The sequence below is a fragment of the Toxorhynchites rutilus genome, chromosome 2, assembly GCF_029784135.1.
Source record: "Toxorhynchites rutilus septentrionalis strain SRP chromosome 2, ASM2978413v1, whole genome shotgun sequence".
NCBI lineage: Eukaryota > Metazoa > Arthropoda > Insecta > Diptera > Culicidae > Toxorhynchites > Toxorhynchites rutilus.
The window spans coordinates 205,897,033-205,914,149 of NC_073745.1; the positions used below are offsets into that span (position 1 = coordinate 205,897,033).

Below are 17,117 nucleotides of genomic sequence, written 5' to 3' on the forward strand. Positions count from 1 at the left end.
GCGATTAATTAGCATAGAAATTACTTTAATGTTTGAGGGCAATGTGGTCATAGGTGAGTAACGACTTACAATGTTCTGTTTACTAAAGAAGTTTACTGAAGAAGTTCCTTTTGTGGCTTTGATTCTGGAAAAATATGCCACTAGAACTAAACCAAGCCTCTTTATGCAGAACGTTATGTGTTTCTTACTACGTTTTCGTATGCATGAGAAAATTTAAATTGAGACTCTAGGTGGATAGACCAAGCTTATTTCATACATGTACCTACCGTTATCAAACATGATTTGAACAAATTTGGATGAAAAAATCGCGTAAATCTATCTCATTTAGCTTGATATGTGCGAGTGACCACTTTACCTCCAAGCAAAAAAAGCTCGATTTTTCACCTTTTTCCTAATGATGAAAAATGTACTATTTTGAATTTTTATAGTGAAGGCCGTTTGATATCTTGAACAACATTGAGAATTGAAAGAATGCATATTCCTTAGGGTGACCACTATGCCCCCACTTCCCCTATAGCGAAAACCCCTGCACAGACAAGTGCAGAGCGGGAAGTGATACAAGAAAAATTATGTCATCATTCGGTCACCATTTGGGAAGAGCAGCGAATGGGAGAAGAACTAAAACGAGAGTTTTTGTTTCTCATTGGAGCAATGTTGCTAGGAAAATTATGTGGTCTATATGAATATATATATTTCAAGGGATAGCAGCGTTGAAAATGAAAAATATAATCTGACTACCCTTCCCTTAGCCTCTATCGAGCTAAATAATCATATAGTTTGCACTCTCTGAGTCTTAAGAATCAGGATCTGCTATGAATGAATATGAATTATTCGCTTTGCGTTGTCCGTATGATCCTGCTGTTTTATGATGCATGGAGAGGTTCGATATGTATATGTTAGAGGCAAAGAAGAAAATAAACTTTCTTCACCGAATGTGAACATTACGGTTTTGCTTGCGTGCTGGTGTATTATGAAGTGCGAACCGATGCAGAGTTGTCTCGTTCGTAGCACGTAACAACAAAAGAATGCCGCTAGGGGAAATGATTTCTGTAAGATCATCATGGTATTTTTCATAGCGTGGCACGAGTTTTTCTATTCCGAGCGCGAAGTGCGTAGCGTCCAACTTTTTGAAGTACGATGTAACTGCGTCACGAATTTCTTCAGTGTTATCGAATCGTTGACCGCCGAACCCCTGTTTCATCACAGGGAATAAGTGATAGTCGCTACGGGTGAGGTCTGGGAGTAAGGAGGATGCTCGAACACAGCCCATTTGAATTTTTTCAATTGCTCTTGAGTTACGCGAGCAGAATGGGGCCGCGCATTATCGTGGATGAGAAATACTCCTTTCGTCAATAAACCTGTCCTTTTGTTCTTAATCGCGGTTCTTAATCGGTTCAAAACTTCACAATGAAACAGGCGTTCGGAGGTCAACACTTTCGGCATAACACTGAAGAAATTCGTGATGCAGTTACATCGTACTTCAAAAGGATGGACGCTACGCACTTCGCGCTCGGAATAGAAAAACTCGTGCCACGCTATGAAAAATGCCTCGAACGTTACGGCGATTATGTAGAAAAATAGAAAAGATTACGAAAATCACCCTGTTCTTTATACTAACATAATTTTTCGCGATTTCTGAGGCACTGAAACTTATTTTTTGAACGACCCTCGTATTAAGCTATGAAAAGATACCACAAAATTGATTAAAAAACTGTCATTAAACTAATGAGATAGAATTAATCATCCAAAAAAACCACCCATGTCACATCAGACGAAATGATCCATTTTTTAATTATGTTATTCATTATGTTGGTTGAGGTAAATAATCCAGGGCAAAAATAATGCAGGATAAATGCTTGCCTCATTGATAAGCCAAACTCCGAAAGTAACACTTGCTCGCATCTTCGCATTCTTCCGGGAAAATTCCTGGTGTCAGCAGCTCTGAAACGAGACGCGACTCCGCGAAAGGAAGAGAATGCTGCTGCTGCTGCTGCTGCTGCCAGGAGAAAGATGTGAGACATTTATTATTAAACGCAGACAAACGAAGCGTGGCTTCCCGTCAGCGAGAAGGGATGTTGTTTTTCTTTCTAAACCAAATGCGCGGGAATGCGACGAATGCCAAGATTCGTTCTTGGAAGACCAGAATCCGCACACTGAATTATAAATGAGAATGTGTCAAACTGGTAATTACATTTTCTTCGAAAATTAAGATCGAAAAATTCATACGATTCGGGCGTAAAAAAATGCAATATATTTGTAGCTTTTTGTTACGATAAACGCGATAAAAGATCTGAACAGACTTCCGTTGAACGAAACAGGAGTAATTTTCATCACTTCTGTTGACTCGGTTTGTAATGTTTCCCGATAATAATAAAAATAATTATTATCATGAATCGAGTTCGACCACGAAATTTATCATTGCGTTTTTTTTATTTAAAGGCGGAATAATCGAGATGCTATTTTTAACTTTTCTGCGATGGCTGAATTCGTGCACCTGTTCTCGATACTAGTTTATGAAGATATGAGTACCAAATAATACAATTTAAATGTATTTTTGATATCGAAAGCACAGCCATCATTAGGTCACGAGAGCCAATTGTTCGAAAATCAAATCAATTTTCTGGCAATTGTTCAGAATTGTGAGCTTAAATCACATGACAAAAACAGTAAAATTTTTGAATATGGCAATAATTCAATTCAACCCTTTTGATGCAAGATATTACAACAAGCTGTGTCAAGATAGGATAAATATGTAATCAACTCTGTAATAATCCTCGACTGATAAGAGCTCCCTAAAAATTTCCAACTTTGTTGAATATTTATTGAATACTAGTCAATCAAAAAGCTCTATCACTATGATGTTTTTTTTCTCCTTCTTCAGAACATGTAAATCCGATAGTGCATTGCGAACGTTCGCCAACAGCTACCGACCACCGAGAGGCAGCGATAAAATACGTACCGCGTCTGGTCCGTGTGTGCTTCCGCGTCACGAGGATATGATGCTGCTGAACGAGACGGACATGAATCAGGAGGAAAGCTTCCCTCAGCTGCGAAATAACGAGCAACCAACGGCACCGCATCCGCTCCCAATGCCCGAGTATGGTGGTTACTTCGCACCGCTGACAGAGTTTCTGCCGGACGCAACAAGTCCGATCAGTGGATTCCATCGGTGTAATGTGGCCGTGATGCTGCTGACCGACATTGTTGTCGATGGGATTCCAGGATTGGATTGGACGCTCCATGTGCCGCTCATGTTGCACATTCTGTTTCTTGGACTGGACCACACCAGACCGATAGTGCGAGACCATTGTAAAAAGCTACTGCTCAATTTGTTGGTAAGTGATTAACTTCATTTTCAGGCAGATGAATCTCTTCCTTCAATGTTCTGACAGGAGTTTTTGCGTGACGTGATGGAGCTCTAGTCCAATGTTTCTTAATGGGTAGTCCGCGAGGGTCTTTTTCAAATTACAATTTTTTTTCCTTCCGTTGAATATCTCCCAATAAGCATCAGAACGGATATCAATATTGAATCACAGCACCCAGTATATTACTTTTTTTGCGCCATGAAGCTGGTCTGAAGCGCCAGAGTATCGGCATCTAACAGCAGAATACTGCAATAGCCTACACGTCATATGAGGGAGCACTAGAAATCAAGGCCCTAGCCTCAAGAAAAAAAGGTTTCCGTGCAAATTTTTGTTAGGAATATCTCAAGCATGCTGCTCCACCGAGACGATTCACCGATGGGTCGATTTCGTGCCGGTTTTCTGTTGAATTCCGACCAGTTGCGCATTGTTTGATTTTTGGAAACAAACATGTGTTTCCAACCAATACTTAAAAATACTCAATGAAATATTCCATTTCAATGTACTAGACTTGTTGACAGGGAATAACAGTCAAATATAATTTGTTGATGAATAAAATATGTAAAACAAAGCATGGTTAAGCAGCTCAAACGATGGCCAAACCAGAACTAACGGCCAGAGAGGTTCTACTTGAGCTTTAGCTTGCGTAGACTGTACACTGTACACAATTCTGCTGAAAAGCTCATAAGGTTGACGTCTAGATGGCGCCTCTTGCAAAAATCTGCTTGACTATCACAAAGCACCATCTTTCAATGGATACGTGTGAAAATTTGGCAGCAATCGGTTGGTTGGTTCGTGAGTTACAGCATTGTGATTGAAGCAACTTTTGTTATTGTGAAAAAATGGAAAAATCCGAATTTCGTATATTGATAAAGCATTGCTTTTTGATGGAATAAATACAGTGCAAACCAAAGCATGGCTTGACAAACGTTATCTGAACTCCGGGGCCAGGAAACCGACCGTGAATTTATCTCCATAGCTGATGATTGTTGCGTGGACGTAGTTGTTCTATACTAACACAAAGATGGTCAATTGAAGGCCCTGAGTTTTGAACTCACGGTCGATCGCTTAGTAAGCGAATGCCGATGTGGCTACGAAGACCCTCTAAAGCACACACTCCTCAAAGTGTACAAAAACTGTTTAAAGAAGACCATGCCACCGACAAGAGCTATCGCTACCTTCAAATAGCATAACCCTAAACTGTTATCAATTAGGTTTACGGATTGACCGAGGTTACTTTCATCTCACATGACTATGACTTGAGTTTATCTTACCGATTACATCATTTTGATCAAGGTTATTGTATTGACTGGTTTATTAGAAGGAAATTTAATAACAGACCAGGGGTGGATAAACTTTTTTGTACTACGCATTTGGTTTGCCTATCATTCAGAGAATACATTATACGAAGAATATATGTTAAGGTGTGGGAAAGATTCTTCAGAAATTTGGAATTTTTAACATATCGTGAAGTTCAGAATCTCTGTCATTATGTTGAAGAAAAGGCAAAAAACGAGGAAGGAGTTAGTTGGCGTCTCAGCTTTACTGTGTCTTATATAAACCAGATGGGAACTGGGGGTAAGGCCGGCCTCATAAGGGAAATCATTGTTCTGTGAGATCTGAGAGCACATATTGTTATGTTTCCCTCACAGAATCATTGTCTAGATTATTTTCCATGAGATATAAGAAATATCAGTGCACCAAACAGTGCGGGTGAAACCAGAAACACCGGCACCCTCAATTTGTCAATAAATGTACTTGACACCAGCTGAATGTGGCAACCGCCAAAAGGGAGGCTAATTTCAGATGTCGCTATCGAATATGGTTCGAAACGATCACTGATTCTGGAGATATGGTCGGAACAAGCTCCGGTGAACATGGAATATGGAAAAAAGGAATATTAGGCAAATCTATTTGCGGCACCTCAAACCACACCATAATTCAATTACTAGTTCGATGGAATCTAGGTCCTAGTTTTGAGCTTACCACCTTTCACAAACCGTGATCCTGTAATACCTGGGGATTCCAAAGTGACGTTCGACAGAAACTCTACCAACGATAGCCTCTTTTGCAAGGGTGAGGTTCTGCTTTGACCCACTTTCACAATTCGATTTCCTTGGGAGCTGCGGAGCATCTGAAATACATGGAAAATATGTTCCAACAACCTTTAACTAACTGGAAATCACGGCTTACTCCACACAGAGGGTGACGGTCTTACCCCAAAAGCATACATTTTTTAAAAGGCTATTTCTTTTAATTTATTTTAAAGCAACTTAACTTAAGTTAACAATCCAGGGAACAAACTGTATAACAACGGAAAAGGATTTGGAACCTCGTTCAAGAATAAAAGCTTAAACTCCACTATCGAAAAATTACATCCGGTTGCACATCATCGGTACTCGCGTTTGTTTTGATTAATATTTTAACATTTGACGAATCACGGTGGGTTGGATTTGATTTAAAACGTCTAAAATAATAATTACTAACATGTACAGTGTTCAAAAACATAGTTAATTGGGGTTTTCTAGAAAAACTCAAGGTGTGCCGGTCTTACCCCCAGTGACGGGCTTATTCCCAGTTCCCCTACCCCAGGCGAACTATACGTTGAACATTGTGGCGCGGGGAAAATTTCATGGGTATAAAGCCCCACAGAAAAAAGCGTAATTTCTATTTCTAATTCATTCTGGGGTCGATGTAATGGGAGTGAAGTTCCTATTTAACGAGGATAATGAATCGAGACGGCCCAAGTCGCCAAGATGACACGATCCGAACCGGCCGCCGACCCGCCGTCGGAAGCGGCGAACTTTTGCACGCAAACCTGTGCTCCACTGATTGCCCTGTTAGTTTGAAACATAGGATACATTTTTTAGCAAGGACAGCATACGTTTGCTGGTACATTACGTTTGCCCGGGTTAATTATAGATTAGGGCATTTAGCGCGCAAAATAATAACTCGTATACTCGGTATCACAGACCGTCTTATACTCATGATGTTTTTCAACGCCACAATATTTCTAGTCTACTACATTTTTTTCTGAGTAGTTGTTTCCGTTGGAGTTGTTTTCTGGGACGATTTATTCCGGGAACCGTTGAAGACGATATTAAATGAGCTGTGTTGGAATTGTTTTTTTTAGCACAATCAGAACAAACTAGAACGCTCGAATGCTGATTTTTGTAATTCTGTAACAAATTATTGTGGTATTCCAGGGATAGCCTTTAGAAAACACCTGTCCACAAAAACTGATCTGATGTGTTACGTAGTCGCTCTGTCTCGTGAAATGGAAATTAGACGGCAAGCATTCGACACAGCTCGGCATATTCTATTTATCATCGAGACTTATGACTTATCATGAGACTTATTTATTGGTTTATGTAGTCGCTGTATTCATACTTTTCGGATTGTTCCTCGTACGTGGTGCTCCATGCGATCTTGCACGTTCAGCATTTCGTCTGGCGTTTCTCATAATACATACATATTAATATAAATGAATACTCATTGGCACACTGATTATCGACATCTTCGTCACCAACCTGTCTTCGACCTGCTCTCTTCATCATACATTTCTTCTGCGATTTCTCGCATTTGGATTGTGTTGCTTTGCAAGAGGACATTAACACTGAGCTGACGTTGTGTAAACCTTCCTCACTACGTTGCGAACTAATGAACTTGAAATCCCTGTCCAGTAAATGGGTCAAGATGCAACGATCATTCGTCTTTGGTGGGCTACGAAGCAACATTGGATGCACTGGACTTCTCTGCTGTTTTTTTCTATGGATAAAAAAGTCTTTAAAACCCTGGCCTGTAATATTTCGTTGCTAGTGTGTATCTGTGTTCTACCATTACCTATAGTTGGTGTAACGACATAACGGTGGCTTCCCAGCTGGCGTTATTGATAGTGTTCTCAACGTTGATCGTTAACCCACCGAAAATTCGATCACCCCTCCACTTCTGTTTGAACGATTTTTCGGCTTTCTCGACCACTATACGGATAGCATCCATGGTGGACTTCCCTTTTCGAAATATGAACTGTCTGCGTGATAAACCCTGATCACTTTCCATGTATTCATGGTGATCTTCTCCAGTAGTTTTCCGAGCGTGTTCAGCAGGCATATGGCTCTATGCGAAACTGCATCTCATGGTGGTTTTTCTGATTTCGTCAGATGCATCGACTTCTGGATTGGCTGGAGAAGTTGCCTTTGTCTAGGTTTTTCTGCTGACATGTCTAAACATGATTTTCAATGCTATAGTTCGTATTCCCTTTTACAATTTTGTGATAACAACCGATAAAATCGGGCCCAGTTCAGTTCCCGTTCAGCTTGTGAAGTGGCAAATGGCCCCTTTCGAAAACTCCTCCGTTTCTTGAGTGAAAAGCATATTACAGACACCCATGCCGAAAACATGGAATTGTGCTTTCCACAGACATCAGACCATCCTAAACTCAAAGCTAGCTACGGAATGAAAATGTTTAACCGCTTCGATGTGCTGCACGATAAAAATCTGGAAGATGAACCTTCATATTCGAGATTCGAGCTATTTTGTAACGAAAGTGGGAGCGGGCGTATTGAATATCGAATGTCAAAAGGACATTAACCCATTTTAGGCCAAGCGTTCGAAAAATCGAACAGCAACTTTGATAATTTTTCATGTCTTTGGACAGGAACCATATGGTAATGTTTTTGCACCAAAAGATAGCTTAATTTATTAGCTACCACTTATATCGATTTCATTCAATTTTGAGTAACTTTATTGATTAATAAATTCGATTTAAAGCAAGTATGTTTGGAAGGTGTTTTCAATTTCAATTAAAAACCCCAATAAAATACAAAAATATGTGAAGTTTTCTACAGTATTGCTTTGATAAAAGAACATACATTGTGATATAGAGCGAAAATCATTCGATTGAGCCGCATACAGGACAATAACAGCCGGGGAAATTGAGTGTTCGAAAAATCGAACGTTGGCCATAACGAACTTTTTTTTTTCTGCTGAATCAACACCAACACATCTAACCTCCGCTGCGCATTTTGATTTGTTTACTTTAGAAGACGGAAGGTTTTTCTATATTTTTGCATTTTCAGTTGTGAATGTTTGCAAATATTGATTAATTTAGCAAATATTATTGAAAATCTGTATGATTTTTTGTCCGTAACAACCTTAGGTAATGGCGGCCCGTATAATTTCTTTTGTGGAGGAAATGATCAGTACGTGTAACGTGGATTCTAATGAGATTGTTGGTGTGAATATTCTTCCGCCGGACCGAATAATAACCTCCCAACCCTCTATGCCATTGTTTTTTAGCAGTACTCTGGTACTTTCCAGGTTTTGGAAAATGTTCGATTTTTTCGGGAAATGGATGATTGGAGAGACTAGTTTTTAAGCATAAGCATTGATATTTCTCCACAGTTTACAATAAAAATAACAGCATACGCTTTCGTTTGAAAGAAACAACCTGTCAGTAATAAGTTAAAATTACATGAAATAAGAAATGCAACATCTCGCCTTAAGGGGGATTAATTTGGATTTATACTTAGAGACCTCCATTCTCCTATTCTTGTTCTTCCGGGAATCCAAAATTGATGCATTTATGAATACCGTATATTTGCCAATTGAAGTGACTTTTAGTTCGCAGTATGTTTGTACTTGCAAAAAAAAAGTGCGGGTTTCGGCTAATGTTCGATTTTTCGAATAGTCATTTCCCGGAAAATGGAAGATGGGAAAAAAATAATTCTTGAACATTGGAGTTCCTTTAACGTTAATAATCGAAAATACAACAATGGCTTTCGACAAATAAAATAATGTTTACAGCTTGGTCGTTAATGGGTTAACCGGAGTAAACATCTATCTAAGTATGAAATCTCAACGACTACAGAAAGTTGATCTCGTATATGAAAGAACAAAAAAAAAAACAAACTTCTTCACGTAGACGACAGCTTGAAGAAGACATGGTCACGTATTAGCTGGTCTTCCAAGCATGAGTTTCGACGGAATAGTCGGCACACTCGAAGAGGTTGAGGTAAAGCGAGTACCATGCTCTCTATTCATAAATTCTACTATGCAGCACCTCCCGCAGCGGAACGAATTGAACCGAAGAAAACAGCTTTCGCCGCTGAAAAATATATTCTTCGAACTGCATTGAACTGTTTGTTGCATTGAATTATTTTAACATACAAGGGCAGTCCAATAAGTACTAGGTCTACAAAAAAAACGAAAATTTTGTAAAAGTGGCGATTTATTTCTGAACATAGTCTTCTTTTAGTTCGATACACTTGACCCAACGATGCTCCAACTTCTTCAGTCCACCTGAAAATTACGTTTTCTCGAGGTCTGCAAAGTAGGCCTCCGTGGCGGCGATGACCTCCTCATTCGACTCAAATTTCTGCCCGGTGAGTGCCTTTTGCAAGTTTGGAAACAAAAAAAAGTCACACGGGGTCGAATCTGGAGAATACGGTGGATGGGGCAGCAGTTGGTAGTGCAATTCGACCAATTTGGCCGTGGCGACGGCGGAATTTCCTTTTTTTTTTTTCATTTTTCTAAAATCCGCGGACACGCCCGCTTCCACACACGGTCAAGACAAAACTGCGAGTCCGATTCGGCTGAAATTTTGACAGTAGCCGTTTACGAGAATTTACTACACGATAAGTATTCTGTCTTGCGATACTGACACCATCGGGCGATGAGGCTAAGTACTTATCAGACCGCCCTCGTAACTAATTATTGAGCATTTTTGTGGCCCTGGCAAGGGAACACAGCTCTCACCTCAGTTTTATACTCTCTACACACAAATTACTACCTTGAAAGGAAATGCATTTTCACGCCACCTTAAACCCGGAAACAATACACGACTATTGAATAATCGGTCGAAAAGTCACCGATAAGCATAAAAACACTACTAAATTCACTGAAGGTGTCTACCGACAATAACTTTTTAAAATAAATTTAATTTTTATCATTTCGAATATTTCAATGAATATTATGCATCTCGATATCACGAGAACAGTTTACTCCTTCCGATTTGTGAACAGGGGAATAACGCAAGTTGTGATTGTGCAGAAGTATTGGAACTATTTATTGCCGTTGTTGTTATTTCTGTTGACGTTGCTACTTTGCTAGCGCCTTTTTCGATGCCCGATTAGAAAATGAATGATCGTTTCGGAACAGTGTATTTATAGTGACTAGTTGGTGAATGACACAAGAGGGCTCCCCTTCAGGCTTCCAGCAGGATTAAGAAAGAAAAGGAAAGCAGCTTTTGTGTTTGTTTGTTTCATTTTCTCATTTTACATATTCCCCTTGGATAGAATGATGTGCACGGTGGATAGCTACGTTTGTTTTTGCAGTAGAATTGATGTATTCAAATTGTATTTCGCTTTTACCCTAGTCGTCCCTTTTGGTCGGTATAATTTGAGGATTTGAATTTGATTTCCCACATATTTTGGGTTTAGATTTGCATTTTACCCCCATATATACTGTTATTTAGAGATGAACCAGACTTCGACTGAAAATCTCTTTGATAAAGAGAAAAAAGAAAAAATACTGTTATTATCCCCAATAGACGTTGTCCTACGTCAAAAACAAGCTGGTTATATGGCGTAATCCTTATTGTTATTTCATCGAGCCTGCACCGGATTTGAGTTGTATTCTTGTGCGTTGGTGGAAGCTCTGTACTATGCTTGCTTTGTGCATATTCTGAGAACACATTCTGAAATAAAACAAAAATCGCACGCCTGTTCAAGACGGTAGCAATATAGGAATTTGGATTGGTCAGTACAAACTCGCTATTCAAAGTGTCGTTTCTTTGTTGTTTTTCCCCTTGAGTAGATTGCTGGATGATGGTTAGCTACGATTCTTTTCGCAATGGTGTGGTATGTATTTTCAATGCGAATGAATTGAGAAAGTTTAAAGCCGTTGTTTCAAATAAGTATAGTTCATCTTTTCACTGATTCCATTTGTGCCCTTGTGCCATTCAAATCGGAAACCAGAGGAAGGAAGCGAGCAACTATAAAAAAACAATTTGCAACTGGATGCTAGTGATCGAACGATAAGAGACGGGCAAGGTACAAAGGAAAGTACCTCTACTTCGAAAAATTATATGTTTTGGCAAGAACTGAATTTGTTAAAAAATGATTAGACTAGGGTGCAAATAAATGGCACACCGTGTTATGGTCGGATGAGTCAAAATTCTACTTTTTATAGTCCAAAAGGGAGACAGCTAGCGAGAAGAGCGGTTAATACTGCCCTCAATCCTACTTACCATGAAAATATTAAAATTTAGAGTTGGTTAGTGGGCGCATAATGGTGTGGGCTGCTTTTCCAATGAAAAATTCAGTTGATAACAGGAACGATGAATTCTAACCAGTATATGATTTTTTTTTACGTCGAAGAGAACATGTCACTTCGTGAGATCCTAATGTAGGACTACGATCCCAAGTATAAAACATGTTGGAAAGAAAACTCGATAGAATTGTTGGATTGGTCAACGCAGTCTCCAAATTTAAACCGTATAGAAAATCTATTGAAGATGCGGTATTATTACTTGTAAAAAACTGGTGACAAGCATTACAAAATATTGAGAGTGATTTTTGTATCGAGATGAGCTAGAGAAATAAAGTTTGGTCGATTGTTTAAATAAATTTCAAGAAGTGTATTTGGATTTTCGTTAAACACTAGTAAAAAAACTGTCGAGATCACAGACACAGAGAAGTTCCGATCATATCCCCGTTCCCCTTTCGAATAGAGTGTCAACAGGATTGTGATGGAGTAACATCACAGCCAAGGCTTGACACTTTTGTAACTAAAAGATGAAAATGATTTAGTTACTTCTTCCTTTCTCTTCAGTCAGCATCATTTTCGACTGGGAGTATTCTTTGCTCGCACTGAAACATCGATTTTACGATTTCGTTCTTTTCTGCTATCGTTTCCTTCGAATTTGAAAGCAAACGCTTTCACTGCAAGATTGAAACTGCCCGAATAGCTATATTCGTTATCATTTGACTGAGCTATATGTCCGTTACGGTTTCACGTGTGAAAGGACGATCGTTGCGTTCAATTGAAAGTTTCCAAACCGGATTTTATCGGACCCACTTTAAAAAAAAGTGGAATTAAGGGCGGACCCTTGGAAGGTCGAAAAATAATAAATTTTCGTGATGATTTTAGAATCGCGAATCACGTAAAAAATTGCGTAATTTCGAGAGAATTGCGTAAAAAAAGATGGCCCCCCATCCCGGCGCGCGATCTTTGCAACCACACTCGCACATGCTCTCGCAGAATTTCTTTTCCTCTCTTTCTCTTCCCAACGAAGCGACGGTATGCAGTGCCAAATTGCGTAATTTCAAGAAAATCTCGTAAAAAAAAACGCATAATTTCGAGTGAATCGTGTAAAAAAATCGCGTAATTTCAAGAGAATCGTGTAAAATAAAACCACTCGCGTAAAAATTGAATCCAGTATATATCGATACCACCAGCTGAAGAAACATAGTTTCGAGAAAAAAAAACGCGTTTAAAAATTCGTACTGCAATACTCTATCCCTTAAGGTGACCTCACACTTTTGGCTGTAACGTTCCAACGGAATCAAATATCGAAAAATGCTTTTTGGATAACATTTCTGTGGGTATAAGCTTCACAAAAATGCAAAATAAAAAATTTCGAATTTTTCGACTGTCCAGACTGACGTCCCTTCTTAAAAAAACACATTTGGGGCATACTAATCTAACAACTAGTACCTGCAACCGGTTACGCGTGCTGGCACATCCTTTCGCATCCTAAATTTCATCACTTCAGTGAATACGGTTCGAACTCAAACGAAATTTTCATTCTATTTATTTATTTATTTACTTATTTAATACATCAACAGGTTGACGTAGAACCCTAATGATACAATCTACTCCAATTTAACTTAATCTAATTGGAATTGATGTTGTTTGAGATGATTATTTATTGTATTTCTGGATAAATGGAAGTCTATGTGTTCAAACTGACGGTTAAATATTCGAGCCATGCTAGCAACGGGCTCATGATGGGCGTAAATAGTGCGCGCAGCTGGTAGTCGGAGAAAGACGTGATTTCGCAAAATCTCCTTTTAACGTTGAAGTTAACATAACTTAGTAATTCAGAACAGTCGATGTTGGCTTGGATAAGATCGTATACGAACATAGCTCTAGCTGTATCACGTCGTTCACAAAGTCGATCCAACCCCAGAAGCTTACATCGATCTTCATACCTTGGGAGGTTTTGAGGGTCATTCCAAGGAAGACGACGTAATGCATAGCGGACAGTATAACACTTCAAGGCAATGTATGTCGGTGACGTATTTGGTTGTGCGAAATAGGAATCCAAGAGCTTTGGAAGCTTTTGGAACCGTGTATGCTACATGTTCGCTGAAGGTGAGCTTAGATAGAGTCCAAAAGGATACCTATATCTAGAATATAAGACCAATTCATTTTCATTTAATGATTTCATAACTTCGCTTCAGTGTGAACATTGAAACAAATGAACGTGAAAAGAAACAAGACTATTCAGAAAAATTGAAAGGCGGTAGACTCATTAGTGAGTGACGTTGTGTTAATTGAAGTGAAATTGTAAGGCCCTATTCACAGCATCCAGCAATTGAAAATAGTAAAACATGGAAAAAAAATGACTTACAATATCAGTGTGTTTATTATTTTCGCCATCACTGTAGATAATGTATAATGTATAAATATAATTTTCTTCATTGTCATAGATACGTTGAAATATTTTCAATCGATTGATACAAATGGCTATGCCATCTAAAGAGAAATGATCGAGTTATAAGCGTTCGAAATCTTTAATTTTTTGATAAATCCTCGGTTGAGTTTTTCGATTCACACCTTTCTGTTAACGTGTTGAAAAATGACAGCACATGAAGTCAAACATACAATTTACATCGAACGTATTATTTCTTTTATTTTCATAGATCGTCCTAGCGGAGCACAACGATCATCTGAACGTGGCGAAAATCTTGCTGAACAGTGACACTTCCAAGCTTCGGCTTGGATTGAGTGTACCCTCACTGCCGGTTATCGATCATAACTTCACCGAACCCGATCAGGAGTTCGATAGTTACCTCTTCGGGTTGAACAGCAACTTTCTCCAGTCCAACCTGTCACCCGCATCCAACCAACCGAACGAGGAAACTCCCGTACCGACGATTATTGCTGAGGAGAATGCACCCCCTCAACCGGGACCTACGATGCCCACAGCGCACGTAATCAAGAGTCTCGTCAAGTTCCTCTCGCAAGATAGCGCTCAGCCTCTATGGAATTACGAGGACATCACGGCGAAGGTGTGGGTCATCAAGTCGGCGGAGCAGTTGCACTGTTTCCTTCGGCATATCGTGAAGGTGTTCTCCGACAGCTATTCTCATGCGAGAATCGCCGAACGGTGGGCACAGACGGCCTTACAGCTGGGTCTGAGTTGCTCCTCACGTCACTATGCCGGACGTAGTTTGCAGGTGTTCCGTTCACTTAATGTGCCGATCAATTCACGTATGCTGAGTGATATTCTGTCGCGGCTGATCGAAACTGTGGCAGAGCAGGGTGAAGATATGCAGGGCTATGTGACAGAGCTGTTGCTCACGCTAGAGGCGGCGGTTGATAGCCTTGATTCGGACTTCAGGCCGTTGGATGTTATGAAGGATATCTTTAAGAGTACACCTAATTTGAACAATAAGGATGGTAACATATCGAATGTCTACGGCAATAAACGATCGAGTGATGGGATGCCAGGTTCACCCCAGACTATGAACCACATGCTGAGCGGAGGACACACCAGAAGCACAAGCTATTCTATTTCGTACTGTTCGCGGAAAACGACAAATTCACCGATTGATAAGCAGGTCGAACTTCGTAATCGTTCCAATGCGCTGGAGAGCGATAGAAATGCCGCTAAATTCGGGTCGTCATTATCAAGGTCGCGAAGCGCCCAAAGTTTGAAACTTCTTGGTGATACAGCAACCCAAGATGATAAAATGACTATTCTGGCGCAGCTGTTTTGGCTGGCAGTATCATTGTTGGAGAGTGATTATGAACATGAGTTCCTGTTGGCCCTTCGGTTGTTGACTCGGGTGCTCCATCGACTTCCTCTCGATCGGCCCGATGCACGCGATAAGGTAGAAAAGTTACAACAGCAGTTAAAGTGGTCCACGTATCCTGGAATGCATGCTCTACTGCTGAAAGGTTGTACACACTCCTCAACCTACGAACCTTCGATTATGGTACTTTCACAACTATCTCCGCTGTTGAGTCTTCCGGTTTGTGATCCCACCCAGAGTTGCGCCTTCCCAATGAATGTTATTGCTCTGCTACCATACATGTTGCTGCACTACGAAGATGCCAACGAGATTTGTATACGAAGCGCGGAGAACATAGCACAAGTTTCCTCTGAAATGGGGCTAAAGTTGGAAAACCTCGGGACTGTGATGACACTTTACAGTCGGAAAACATTCAGTAAGGAATCTTTCCAATGGACAAAATGTGTCGTCAAATACTTGTACGATACGTACGCCCACATGGGACTGCACATGTTGGCGTTCTTGACCGAGGTTATGGAGAAGGGACCCAGTCAAATACAGCTGCAAGTACTGAGCGTGATTCATTGTATGTTGCATTACATCGATCTGTCATCGGTGCAAGCGCAGCCAATTGCTGGAGATCTACTCAGAGTGATTTCCAAGCATCTCGACGTGAGTATAGATATACCATATGAAACTGTTTGCACTCAAATGATGAATTTCATCTGAATAGAGCCCCAACTGGAAGGAAGCGCTGAAGATCCTCAAGCTGGTTGTCACCCGCAGTTCGAGTTTGCAAGTGGTCCCGCAGACAACAGAAAGCAGTTCCTCATACGCAAACATCCACGGCAGTTTCAGCGATTCGGAAGTGTTCTGCAAGAAAGAGCTCGCCGGTCGCACAATGGAATTTTCCTTCGATGTTTCCCAAACACCGCTGATCGGGCGAAAAATACTGCTGAAATCGGACGGTGAGAACACCGTTGTTTCAGCTCAAAATCCGAAAAATGGACTGCCCGGTGCCAGCAGTAGCGCACACTACGGACACGTTGGAACTCCGAATTCCCCTCGGCGGAGTGCGAGTCTCTCGCCGGCGGACACCGCGCCGCTCAGTGGCTGGAAGCGACCCTGGATGTCACAGGTAGGTTATTATAGAGTAATTCCACGCCAAATTAGCCCAAAAACAGCAAATTTTGACGCTTTCAGATTTTTCAGAAACTTGGTACATATGATGGAAGCTACCTAAAATCACAATTTTCGTTACGACCTATTTAAAATAAGACTGATTTATCAAGAGGGCGTATTCAAAAATTGTTCTTTCTTTCAAAAATAATAACTTAAAATTCAGATGTCCGATTAAATTATGATGTTTGACGAAGTTGTTGGAAGATTAATCAACTATTTAAGAAAAATAATATTTTAAACGCACTGTTAAAAATCTGGCTCAAAAATTGAATTTAATATTCAAAACTTTTCTCAAAATCTCTTAGCATAACTACATCTTCATCAACATCTAACATCACCCTACCCCCTCTCCCTTAAAAAAATACTCCAAAGAACACGCAGAACGGTAACAGAAAATCCGAATCGAATCTGTTGTGTTGTGGTGGTAGTGGCAACAGCAACCACTGCGGAATGAATTTTTGCATTCGAAGAACACAGCTCTCAGCACTGAAAAATGTCGTCTTAACACCCGGTATGAAATGCGCTGCAATTTGACGCCACGAAAATCAAA

At 40.1% G+C, this 17,117-nt stretch overlaps 1 protein-coding gene across 5 annotated transcripts in view; it reads left to right on the forward strand.

The window, feature by feature from the left end:
- LOC129767870 (protein furry) overlaps positions 1–17,117 on the forward strand; it is a 248,238-nt gene that overhangs the window by 172,215 nt on the left and 58,906 nt on the right. For all 5 annotated transcript variants that reach the window (XM_055769115.1, XM_055769116.1, XM_055769117.1 and 2 more), the window contains 3 exons: positions 2,882–3,335; positions 14,291–16,057; positions 16,119–16,523. In XM_055769115.1, the coding sequence (XP_055625090.1) occupies positions 2,882–3,335; positions 14,291–16,057; positions 16,119–16,523 (2,626 nt within the window). The remainder of the gene's footprint in view (positions 1–2,881; positions 3,336–14,290; positions 16,058–16,118; positions 16,524–17,117) is intronic.